Source organism: Mustela lutreola, chromosome 6, assembly GCF_030435805.1.
Source record: "Mustela lutreola isolate mMusLut2 chromosome 6, mMusLut2.pri, whole genome shotgun sequence".
Classification (NCBI taxonomy): domain Eukaryota; kingdom Metazoa; phylum Chordata; class Mammalia; order Carnivora; family Mustelidae; genus Mustela; species Mustela lutreola.
In genome coordinates, this window is record NC_081295.1 from 47,325,886 (window position 1) to 47,338,542 (window position 12,657).

A 12,657-nucleotide genomic window follows, 5' to 3' on the forward strand; every position below is an offset into this window, starting at 1 on the left:
TCCCTACACTTTGAAGAGTTTTGATCAGGAAGGGATGTTGTACTTTGTCAAATGCTTTTTCAGCATCTATTGAGAGTATCATATGGTTCTTGTTCTTTCTTTTATTGATGTGTTGTATCACATTGACTGATTTGCGGATGTTGAACCAACCTTGCAGCCCTGGAATAAATCCCACTTGGTCGTGGTGAATAATCTTTTTAATGTACTGTTGAATCCTATTGGCTAGTATTTTGTTGAGTATTTTCGCATCTGTGTTCATCAAGGATATCGGTCTATAGCTCTCTTTTTTGGTTTGATCCTTGTCTGGTTTTGGGATCAAGGTGATGCTGGCTTCATAAAATGAGTTTGGAAGTTTTCCTTCCATTTCTATTTTTTGGAACAGTTTCAGGAGAATAGGAATTAGTTCTTCTTTAAATGTTTGGTAGAATTCCCCCGGGAAGCCATCTGGCCCTGGGCTTTTGTTTGTTTGGAGATTTTTAATGACTGTTTCAATCTCCTTACTGGTTATGGGTCTGTTCAGGCTTTCTATTTCTTCCTGGTTCAGTTGTGGTAGTTTATATGTTTCTAGGAATGCATCCATTTCTTCCAGATTGTCAAATTTATTGCCGTAGAGTTGCTCATAGTATGTTCTTATAATAGTTTGTATTTCTTTGGTGTTAGTTGTGATCTCTCCTCTTTCATTCATGATTTTATTTATTTGGGTCCTTTCTCTTTTCTTTTTGATAAGTCGGGCCAGGGGTTTATCAATTTTATTAATTCTTTCAAAGAACCAGCTCCTAGTTTCGTTGATTTGTTCTATTGTTTTTTTGGTTTCTATTTCATTGATTTCTGCTCTGATCTTTATGATTTCTCTTCTCCTGCTGGGCTTAGGGTTTCTTTCTTGTTCTTTCTCCAGCTCCTTTAGGTGTAGGGTTAGGTTGTGTACCTGAGACTTTTCTTGTTTCTTGAGAAAGGCTTGTACCGCTATATATTTTCCTCTCAGGACTGCCTTTGTTGTGTCCCACAGATGTTGAACCGTTGTATTTTCATTATCATTTGTTTCCATGATTTTTTTCAATTCTTCTTTAATTTCCTGGTTGACCCATTCATTCTTTAGAAGGATACTGTTTAGTCTCCATGTATTTGGGTTCTTTCCAAACTTCCTTTTGTGGTTGAGTTCTAGCTTTAGAGCATTGTGGTCTGAAAATGTGCAGGGAATGATCCCAATCTTTTGATACCGGTTGAGTCCTGATTTAGGACCGAGGATGTGATCTATTCTGGAGAATGTTCCATGTGCACTAGAGAAGAATGTGTATTCTGTTGCTTTGGGATGAAATATTCTGAATATATCCGTGATGTCCATCTGGTCCAGTGTGTCGTTTAAGGCCTTTATTTCCTTGCTGATCTTTTGCTTGGATGACCTGTCCAGGGGGAGTGTTAAAGTCCCCTACTATTATTGTATTATTGTTGATGTGTTTCTTTGATTTTGTTATTAATTGGTTTATACAGTTGGCTGCTCCCACGTTGGGGGCATAGATATTTAAAATTGTTAAATCTTCTTGTTGAACAGACCTTTTGAGTATGATATAGTGTCCTTCCTCATCTCTTATTATAGTCTTTGGCTTAAAATCTAATTGATCTGATATAAGGATTGCCACTCCTGCTTTCTTCTGATGTCCATTAGCATGGTAAATTCTTTTCCACCCCCTCACTTTAAATCTGGAGGTGTCTTCGGGCTTAAAATGTGTTTCTTGGAGGCAACATATAGATGGGTTTTGTTTTTTTATCCATTCTGATACCCTGTGTCTTTTGACAGGGGCATTTAGCCCATTCACATTCAGGCTAACTATTGAGAGATTTGAATTTAGTGCCATTGTATTGCCTGTAAGGTGACTGTTACTGTATATGGTCTCTGTTCCTTTCTGGTCTACCACTTGTAGGCTCTCTCTTTGCTTAGAGGACCCCTTTCAATATTTCCTGTAGAGCTGGTTTGGTATTTGCAAATTCTTTCAGTTGTTGTTTGTCCTGGAAGCTTTTAATCTCTCCTTCTATTTTCAATGATAGCCTAGCTGGATATAGTATTCTTGGCTGCATGTTTTTCTCGTTTAGTGCTCTGAAAATATCATGCCAGCTCTTTCTGGCCTGCCAGGTCTCTGTGGATAAGTCAGCTGCCAATCTAATATTTTTACCATTGTATGTTACAGACTTCTTTTCCCGGGCTGCTTTCAGGATTTTCTCTTTGTCATTGAGATTTGTAAATTTTACTATTAGGTGACGGGGTGTGGGCCTATTCTTATTGATTTTGAGGGGCATTCTCTGAACCTCCTGAATTTTGATGCTCGTTCCCTTTGCCATATTGGGGAAATTCTCCCCAATAATTCTCTCCAGTATACCTTCTGCTCCCCTCTCACTTTCTTCTTCTTCTGGAATCCCAATTATTCTAATGTTGTTTCGTCTTATGGTGTCACTTATCTCTCGAATTCTCCCCTCGTGGTCCAGTAGCTGTTTGTCCCTCTTTTGCTCAGCTTCTTTATTCTCTGTCATTTGGTCTTCTATATCACTAATTCTTTCTTCTGCCTCATTTATCCTAGCAGTTAGAGCCTCCATTTTTGATTGCACCTCATTAATAGCTTTTTTGATTTCACCTTGGTTAGATTTTAGTTCTTTTATTTCTCCAGAAAGGGCTTTTATATCTCTCGAGAGGGTTTCTCTAATATCTTCCATGCCTTTTTCGAGCCCGGCTAGAACCTTGAGAATTGTCATTCTGAACTCTAGATCTGACATATTACCGATGTCTGTATTGATTAGGTCCCTAGCCTTCGGTACTGCCTCTTGTTCTTTTTTTTGTGTTGAATTTTTACGTCTTGTCATTTTGTCCAGATAAGAGTAAATGAGGGGCAAGTAAAATACTAAAAGGGTGGCAACAACCCCAGGAAAATATGCTTTAACCAAATTAGAAGAGATCCAAAATCGTGAGTGGGGAGAAAGGGGATAAAAAGAGGTTCAAAAAGGAAGAAAGAAAAAAAAAAAAAAAAAGAAAAGAAAAAAAAAAAAAGAAAAGAAAAGAAAAGAATTTTTTAAAAAAGAAAACACCTTTCAGAAAGTGGTTGTTTTTCTGTTTCCAGAATTGCTGTTCTTCTCTTCGATCTGCCGATGGATTTTCAGGTGTTTGCAATCTTTAGATAAGCTATCTAGCTGATCTCCGGCTAGCTGAAGCAGTCTCAGCTTGCTACTTCTCCGCCATCTTGACTCCTCCCCTTTTTTTAGCACATTAAAGGGTATTTAAGTTCTCACAGAATGTATTGTTATTCAGTTATTTTTCAGAGGACATTCATTTACTGTTACACTGTGCTTTGACTTGCCTATATTAAATCCATGTTTTTCTTTTGTTTGGAAAAGTGAATTTTTTAAATTGGAGTAGATATAATTAGAATGCAGTATTCTTTTGAAGTGTTTATTGAGTTGTGCTTCATCTTTATATTACCTACTATGGTTTATCATAGGCTAAAACTTAATTGACTCACAATTATATATTATATAATTATATATATATGACTCACAATTATTTATATTTATGTAATTATTTTGAAATGTACTGTATTTTACAAAGTTGGAAGACCAGAACTAGACTGTTTTATTAAATATGTTTTAAGACTAATTCGCTTGGGGTAACGTCAGCAAAATAGATTGGCTATTTCTAAAGGTTATAAAATTTTTTCTCATTATAGTATTAACTCCCTCAGCTGGGTTTCTAATATTATTGAGCACTCCCAAGCTTCACTGTTAAATTTTTGCTGTTAACATTAGACAATAGTAAGACTTTTGTTAAAAACAGAATATAATTTGCAAAAAAAAAAAAAAAAAGAATATAATTTACAAGTTCTATTCATCTTAAAGGATAAGAATTTATGCGTAACTTTGATTACTTCTAATTGAGTTGGATAAGAATCATTCTATCACTCGGCTTTTTTTTTTTCTTCTTTTTAAGAGTTTCAGTTAGATTTCAGATGCATTTTAGTTGTTCTATGTATACATAAAAGTAGCTTTCATTCAGAGTATCCTTTTTGAATTGGCCATAGCTCACAAACCTAATCGTCTCATTATCAATCTTATTTATAGTTTACAGTTTCAGTGAAGTTTGGGGGTTGGACTTTATGCATCAAGAACTGTGTTGTAAAGTACCTTTTATATGTATTTTAGTCCTATCAGCCCTCCTGTCATGGATCTCAGAACCATCATGCAGATTGAAGAAAGTAGACAAAAATGTGGAGCTACACCAAAGACAAATTTGGGGTTGGTTAAAAAAAATCATAAAAAAGGAAAGACTGTGTTGTTTCATAGTTCTGTTATAAAGAATTGGAAAGACCTACTGGACTTTTTTCATTTTTCTATATTTGATATTTAACTCACATTATAAGCTCTTTACTGGGCATTCTTAACATTTCTTAAATATATGCTAAAGATTGAGTTGGATTGATAGTCCAGCTCTTGTGGAATATGGTGTTGACTGTCAAAAATAGGCCTCTAAAATGATCATTGTGGATATTTTTGATGCAAGTGTAATATATTAGTAGGAAGGCTCATTTGTAGCTATTATTTGATTATTGATAGTGTAAATTGTTAATGTCTCTGTTGAATCTTGTGGCCATTTTGATCCAATAATAGTTAGATCATATCAGATAAGCAGAAAGCAATATAATTACCTGTAACCTTCATTAAGTAGAAATTAATGCTAATTCATTTAATTTCTAGCAAAGTGATTTCTCATGGAGTTAAACTTTCTCAGAAGCAACGAAAAATGATTGCAATGACTACCAAAGAAAACAGTTCAGGAATGAATAGCATGGAAACAGCTTCACCTGCTCCTTCAAAAACTCCAAAACCAGGGAATGCATGGTATGCTTTAAATTCTATTAAAATAAACAGAGATCTGTGCATTAGCTTGCAAGGTAGTTCTTGGCTTCTTGGTCTCCCTCCCATCTTTCCAAATATGTCATTCCTTTCTTTGCTTTTCAGTTAAAAATTAGACCTTGTGTAGTAATTTTTTTGTTTTGATATTTACATCATGGTTTCCAAAATTTTTTGTACATAAATACAATTTCTTCTTAGTATTCTTTCTTTCTTTTTTGTATTTGAGATAGAGCAAGAGAGAGAGCAGGAGCTGGGGGAGGAGCTTAGGGAGAGGGAGAAGCAGGCTCTCCACTGAACAGGGAGCCTGATGTGTGGCACATTCATACCAGAGCCAAAGGTAGATACTTAATCTACTGAACCACCCAGGCGCTCCACTTCTTAGTATTCTAATTAGTGTGTATAGCTAAAGTAATTTAAAGAAGCAGTCTTATTTTTTTTGTTTTTTTTAAGAAACAATATATATCATAGAAAAATTAGATAAACACAATTTCTTTTTAACACCTTAATTTCTTTGTCCTTCTGGATACATCATGAATATCTTTATGTTGTTATAATTATGGCTTTCATCATCACTTTTTTTTTGTTTCTTTTTTTCTATTTTTTAATTAATTAATTAATTAATTAATTTTCAGCATAACAGTATTCATTTTTCATCATCACTTTTAAGCAGGGGTATTTACTTGCTCTAAGTTTACTCCATTAGAGTTTACCTGAAATGGCAGGATTAATAGGAATAATCTCCCAGAAGGTCAGCTAGGAATTTGAGGTATATGAAATAGGTTGTACCTCCTGCTTCCCTTCCAGCCTTCCTTTTCTTTGTAGTTTATATCATTAAAAACTAAAAAGGAATTCTAGAGGAAAAGTATATGGATAGTGTGAAGGGCAAGAGATCCATTGAACTCCCATTTCCTCATAAGGACTGAAGAGGGGTCTTGGAGTCTACCCTTTGTTGGAGGGAATCCTTTCTTTGCTTCTTTTATTTATTATTATTACTATCTTTTTTTTTTTTTTTTTGAGAAAGAGAGAGAGAGAGAAAGTGAATGGGGTAGGGAAGCGGGGAAGGGCAGAAGGAGAAAGAGAATCTTAAGCTGCAGACTCAGTGCAGAGCTGTACACGGGGCTCAGTCTCATGACCCTGAAATCATGACCTAAGCCGAAATCAAAAGTTGTGTGCGTAACCCACTGAGCCACCCAGGTGCCCCCGCCCCTTCATTGCTTCTAATGCCACATTTTCCTACTTGTAAGAGAATAGTTTTCCTAATTAAAATGTAAGTTACTTTGAAGAGAGTGGCAGCTCATTTTGAGTGCTACCAAATGGACTCAATCAATGTCTTTCAGAGCTACTTCTAGATCTAAAGCATGATCACAGAAAAGAAGCTAAAGAAAGAGGTGGGAAAACCCAAGTAAAAAGGAGTAAAATTTGAGAGAATTAGTTTAGTAGAATGTTTTAATTCATCAGTATTTGTGGCATACTTTTATATATGAGACAATATATGGTAGAATGATTTGGTCATTGCCTCTGTAGGGTTTGTGGGAACACTGAGTTGTGTTTTCCCTAAAGTAGGGAAGAGTTCCCAAAAGTTCTTGGATCAGTTCTCAGGACACTAACTATACTGCAGTTTGAGAGAATGAACTATGTACATGAGGAGGCTTTGGGCTCAGTAATATAGTTTTAACCATGCTATTAATCAGTTTCATTATTTAAAAACAAAAAGTAGAAGAAGATCCTAGGGAAGATGGTTGATTAGGAGGACTAGAAGAAAAACCAGCTGGTAAGCTCTTGGATATTGGTCTGAGCAATATTTTTTGAAGATTTAGTTGAGAAAGAATGTGTGTGCACAAGTCAGGGGAGGCGCAAAGGGATGGGGAGAGAATCTTAAGCAGACTCTGCTGAGCAGAGAGCCTGACATGGAGATCAATCTTATGACCCTGAGATCATGACCTGAGCTGAAACCAAGAGTCGATGCTCAACCAACTGAGCTACCCAGGCACCCCTGAGTAACTTATTTTTTTGAATTGTCTCCTCCGACAAGGGCATCAAAAGCAAAAATAAGCAAATGAGACTACATTAAACCAATAAGCCTTTGCAGAATAAAGAAAACCAACAAAACAAAAAGGCAACCTACTAACTGAGAAAAGATATTTGCAAATGATGTGATTGATAAGGATTTAATATCCAAATTATATAAAGAACTCCTATAACTCAATATCAAAACAAAAAACGCAACCAAATTTTTAAAAATGGTCTGAGGACCTGAATATACATTTTTCCAAAGAAGACCTAGAGATAGCCAACAGACACCTGAAGAGATGTTCGACATTACTAGTCATCTAAGAAGTGCAAATCAGAACCACAATGAGCTATCACCATACACCTGTCAGAATAGCTGTTGTCAAAAAGACAATAATAACAAGTGCTGGTGAGGCTATAGAGGAAAAGGAACTTGTTGCTGGAATGAAAATTGTGCAGCCATTATGAAAAATCGGTATGGAGGCTTCTCACAAAATTAGAAAAAGAGCTACCATATGATCCTGCAATTCCACTTCTGGTATTTATATGAAGAAAATGAAACACTAATTTGGAAAGATAAATATAGAATCCTATGTTCATTGCAGCATTATTTATAATAGCCAGGTTATGGATACAACTAAGTACCATTGATGGATGAGAGGATAAAGATGTGGTATGTATACATAAAGTGGAGTTGGAGCCATTAAAGAGAATGAAATCTTTAAAAAAAAAAAATTAGAAGAATGAAAATTTGCTATTTGTGTAAGATTAGTAGAAGGTATTATGCTAGGTTAAATAAGGAAGAGAAAGACAGATACTATATGATTTCCCTTATATGTAGAATCTAAAAAACAAATGAACAAAACAGAAACAGACTCATTCATACAAAGAACAATCTGGTGGTTACCAGCTGGGAGAAGGGAAAGAGGATTAAACAGTCAAAATAACACACTTCTGGTCATAAAATAAGTAAGACACGTAGATACAATACGTAGCATAGGAAATATAGTTAATAATGTGTAACTACTTTGGTGGTGGTGGATTTATGGTGGGTGATCACAATGTGTATAAATGTGAAACACTGTGTTGACTACCTGAAACTAATAAATATATGTCAGCTATACTTTAATAAAATTAAAAAAATATAAACCAATCAATAGCAATTTTATGTATCTTAGGATACCAAATAAATTTAATTATAATTTTATTCTGAATTATCAAGTTGAGTTTATATAAAATTAATCACTTATGTCCTTATGACTTCTTAAGACTATTTTTGGTATCTGAAGTATCTTTTAAAGTTCATTTCTGCTAAATTCTTCTGAATATATATACTTCTTTGATTTGTACTCATTAAACAATAGGCTGAGGTTACTTGATAAAATATATGTGTGTAAGTTATATGTACATAAGTATGTACATAAAAATAATTATATAGGGGTGTCTGGGTGGCTGAGTCAGTTGAGTGTCTGCCCAGGTCATGATCTTGGAGTCTTGAGATCTGAGCCCTGTGTTGGGCTCCCTGCTCAGTGGAGAGCCTGCTTCTCCCTCTGACTGCTGCTCCCCCAGCTTGTGCTCTCTGTCTCTCATGTTCCATCTCAAATAAATAAAACTTTTTAAAAAATAATTGTATATATATAAAATAAGGATATTTTATATGTATATATATATATATTATATATTTTGGTTATGGACATTTTATAAGTTAATGGCACAAATCAAGGTATTTTTTAGCAATTTTAAAAATGTTTAAATAAAATGGTTGATGTTTAGAATCCATGAATTTATATCCATATTTAGTCTGAATGGAAAAAATCATTTGATTCTTGAATACTTTTTACACATAGGGCATAAATACATGTAATATATGCTTGAAGAAATTAAAAAATAGAATAGGATTGCTTTCCTGGAAATATCCCATGTAAATGTTAGTCTAAAGAAAGTTGGTAGAATTTAAACTTTACTATACTGTGAATAAATTATAAAATTAAAATTAGCATTTTAATGTGATTTTCAAATGGTGTATATATAGAGTATATTCAATACTGCAGTGATATAAGTTTTTAAAGATATTTCTCAAAGGTGCATTTTCATCCTCCTGAAGAATCCTCTAAGACAATTTTATTTTTGTTGAACATGTTTTTATGCTGTATTTATCTTAATATTAAGGTTAAGTTACAGTTCATTAGCAAATCACAAATTAGTCCTGTAAATCTGCTTCTGATTGTGGGGGGGATTTTCACTCACCTAGTTTCTATGTCTCATAATATATAGTTGTACTCCTGCTGTCTACAGTTAGGTGTGGTAATATGTATTAAAGATAACTGGTTCTTGCATTAGAATGAAGTTCTGATCAGCTGAACTTAACACCAAGTGTATATCTGAGAGTTGGCCACTTTTCTTTATCACCTCTTTTGCTTAGAGAAATAATACATTTCTTACCAATTATCCTGAGTGAACGAATGCATAATCTTTGTGGCCTGGCTTGATGTATGAATATAAATTCTTCCAAATTCCATGTGGAGGTAACCTATAAATTATAAACTAATTCAATTATTTAACTTTTAGAGCTAAAAATTTTATTTATTAAAGCTAAAATTTCAGGGCTGCTTTAGCTGAGAAATAAAGTCTCAATTTTTTATGTGGTTACAAATGTCTACAAATGCTTCTTCATAAAGCTACTGTGGTTGCTAAGGTGGAAAATAGCCAGAGTCTGAGTTAAGAAAGCAAAATCATGGGAAATCAGATACTATTTCAAATTATGGCATGATCAGTAGAAAGAATAGTAGAACTCATTTATAGAAATCTGTTAAGTTTTTCTATAGATAACGACTGCATGATTAATGAACATTTGAGTTTAAGGTATTTTATAAGGACTGTTACTTACATGTATTCCTAAGGAGATACTACCAGTAGCTTTTTAAAAAAAGTTTTGAAAGTTTTTTTAAAAAGTATGTATCATTTACCACATATAGGAGTCCCTAAATTACCCCTAGGATGAATCTGACATCTGTTTTATAGATCATTGTGAAATTTCTGTATTTAGAAACATGAATACTTAGAGACATTGAATGGATTCTTAGTCAAGAACATTGGCCAGCAGTGTTCCCAAATTGCTAATGTTATACTGTACACCATAGTTACCTTGTTTGCTAATAGAAACCTTTAGGTATGTGTGCTTTGGGAGGAAGGAGGAGTTGTTAAGGAATAGGGAATGATTCTTTTGTATATGTGTTCAACTTTTTATGTTTTATGTATGTATGTGTTTAGGGAAAAATTTCATGGTCAAGTCAGGTAAGTTCCTTTTGAAGAAGTATTTTTAGCATGAATACCTAGTTAGGTCGTGTTTCTCTGATGTGATTTAAGGTTTTACTTAGAGCAAATGACTTATATGTGGACACAGTATATACTGTGATTAACCTAGGGTTCTGGAGTGAGCCTTGTTTGAGTTTAAATATGGATCTGTTATTTGGTAGCAAAATAAACTTAGATCAGTTATTTAATCTTTCTTTATCTTACTTACCTTGTACATAAATAGAGCTAAAAATAGTACCGATTTCATAGGCGTATTAAGAAGCTGAAACTGAGGAGCACCTGGGTGGCTCAGTGGGTTAAGCCTCTGCTTTCAGCTCAGGTCATGATCTCAGGGTTCTGGGATTGAGTCCCACATCCCGCTCTCTACTCAGCAGGGAGCCTGCTTCCCCCTCTCTCTCTGCCTGCCTCTCTGCCTACTTGTGATCTCTCTCTCTCTCTCTGTGTCAAATAAATAAAATCTTAAAAAAAAAAAGCTGAAACTGAGTTAAAGCAGGAAACATTAAGCATAGCACCTTCAACATTGTCTAATCAAATATATAAATGTTAGCCATTTCTACTTCAATAAATTATAACTTGATTTGTCATGTGGCCACACAATTAATTGATTTCCTTAACATGTATTGTTTTTGGCGAACTTATTTTTCTTAGAAAAATCTTACCTGAGATGTTTTGTATTGATCTAATTATTACTGAGCAATTTGGTAAAAGTTTACTGAGAAGTTTGGTAAAAAGTTACTGTTTTGTTGCACAGGATGCTTAGCTCATACGATAACAAAACAAAGTGTGAATCATCAGTATCTTCTTACTATTTGTGTTATCTTTGGCACTTCATAAGAAGTGTTGCCTTGATTTCTTACTGAAGGCAGTGGTAGACTAGATAAAGGAGGAGTTCTCTGATCATTAAGAAGTGGATTTGGATCCCAATTCTGCCTTCTCTCTGGTGATCCCTGAACTTTAGTTTCACTCCTCTTTGAAAAATAGGATATGATAAAAATACTAGTCTTTTAGGATTGTTACTGGAAGAATTAAAGTACATGATGCATGTTAAAGTGTTTTGCAAATATGGTTTGGTAATTAGATCAGAGTTAGGTACAAATGAGCTATTCAGACAAAATACAGGATTTTAGAAGGAATTGGTCTTTTATGGGCTATCTCAAATAGTTTATGAACTTAATCTAGGTATGGGACTTTATGATTTCTTGTCAGTATGAATTTAACTTTTTTGGGACTTAATCCAGTGATCATTTGTGTCCACTTAGTAACATGACCACTTTGTTCTCTGAGTAAAGAAAGTAGAAAAAAAATTTAAAGTTAGGCATGGAAATTATTTACATTATTATTGCTTATAATTTTGACTCTAATGTTAAGGATTCTGAAAATGATGCTAAGGATATGATGTAGTTCTAGTGTATTAAATAACTAGTAGCTAAAGGTTATCTTTTAAAAGTTATTTTTCTGAGACTTTAGAAGGAAAGAGATACTAAGCCTGTCATAACTGATTATATGTCTTCATGTCAGAATTTCTTTGTTCTCATTGTCTCCTTTTTCTTTTAGATCACAGTTTTGTTAAATGCTCTGAAAATCATGGATAGTAAGACTTAACATTGCATTTCTCTGTATCAGCTACTGGTTTAAGTATTTTTTTAATAAATTAACAATTTGATCCTCATAACAGCCATTATGATGATGGAGATGGTATTAGTAACCTCATGTTATTGATGAGGAAACACAAAAGTTAACTTCTCAAGGTCAGAGCTAAAATTTGAACCCAGTCAGCCTAGCAACAGAGCTGATAAACCTAACTCTATTATCCTGCAAATTGTTTTTGCATTGATTGTAAAATACATCATTAAGAGATTGATATTATAAAAATCTGAGTAGCAACTCTTTGAAAGCTAAATTAGTCTGTATAGATTTTTCAATTTTTTGCCTGTTTTTTGGTATTATTCTAAAATACATTTCACTTTCAACTAATTATCAAAGTATTACATCTGTGTGGGTATGATTCATTTTGTGTATTTAGATCAACCTAATTTTTATTTCCTCTATTTTTTCAATGTAAAATTAGGTTTGCATTTTAAGTAACAATATATCCTTAGAAGTACAGTTATAATAAGTTTATAGGTTGAATTTTCACAAACTGAACACATCCTATGCAACCAGCACTCAGACCAAGAAGTAACATTACAAGCATCTTCTGAGTCCCCTCCTGCCACCTTTCTACGTCTCCTCCCCCTGCACAAACCCACTATCTTTTTTTATCATCCACTATCCTGACTTCTCTTTCCATAGATTTTTCTTTTAATGTATACCAATAGAATTAGGTCTGGCTTCCTTTTGTTCAGCATATTTATGAAACTCATTCATATTTTGATGAGTACTAATTTGTACAGTGTAATATACCGCAACCTAGTCATTCAGCTTTTGTTTGCATTTGAATAT

At 33.9% G+C, this 12,657-nt stretch overlaps 1 protein-coding gene across 2 annotated transcripts in view; it reads left to right on the plus strand.

Moving 5' to 3' along the window:
- The window catches only part of IBTK (inhibitor of Bruton tyrosine kinase), a 100,944-nt gene that overhangs the window by 70,478 nt on the left and 17,809 nt on the right, over positions 1–12,657 (plus strand). For both annotated transcript variants that reach the window (XM_059177213.1, XM_059177214.1), the window contains exons 24-25: positions 4,180–4,272; positions 4,732–4,875. In XM_059177213.1, coding sequence (XP_059033196.1) covers positions 4,180–4,272; positions 4,732–4,875 — 237 coding nt within the window. The remainder of the gene's footprint in view (positions 1–4,179; positions 4,273–4,731; positions 4,876–12,657) is intronic.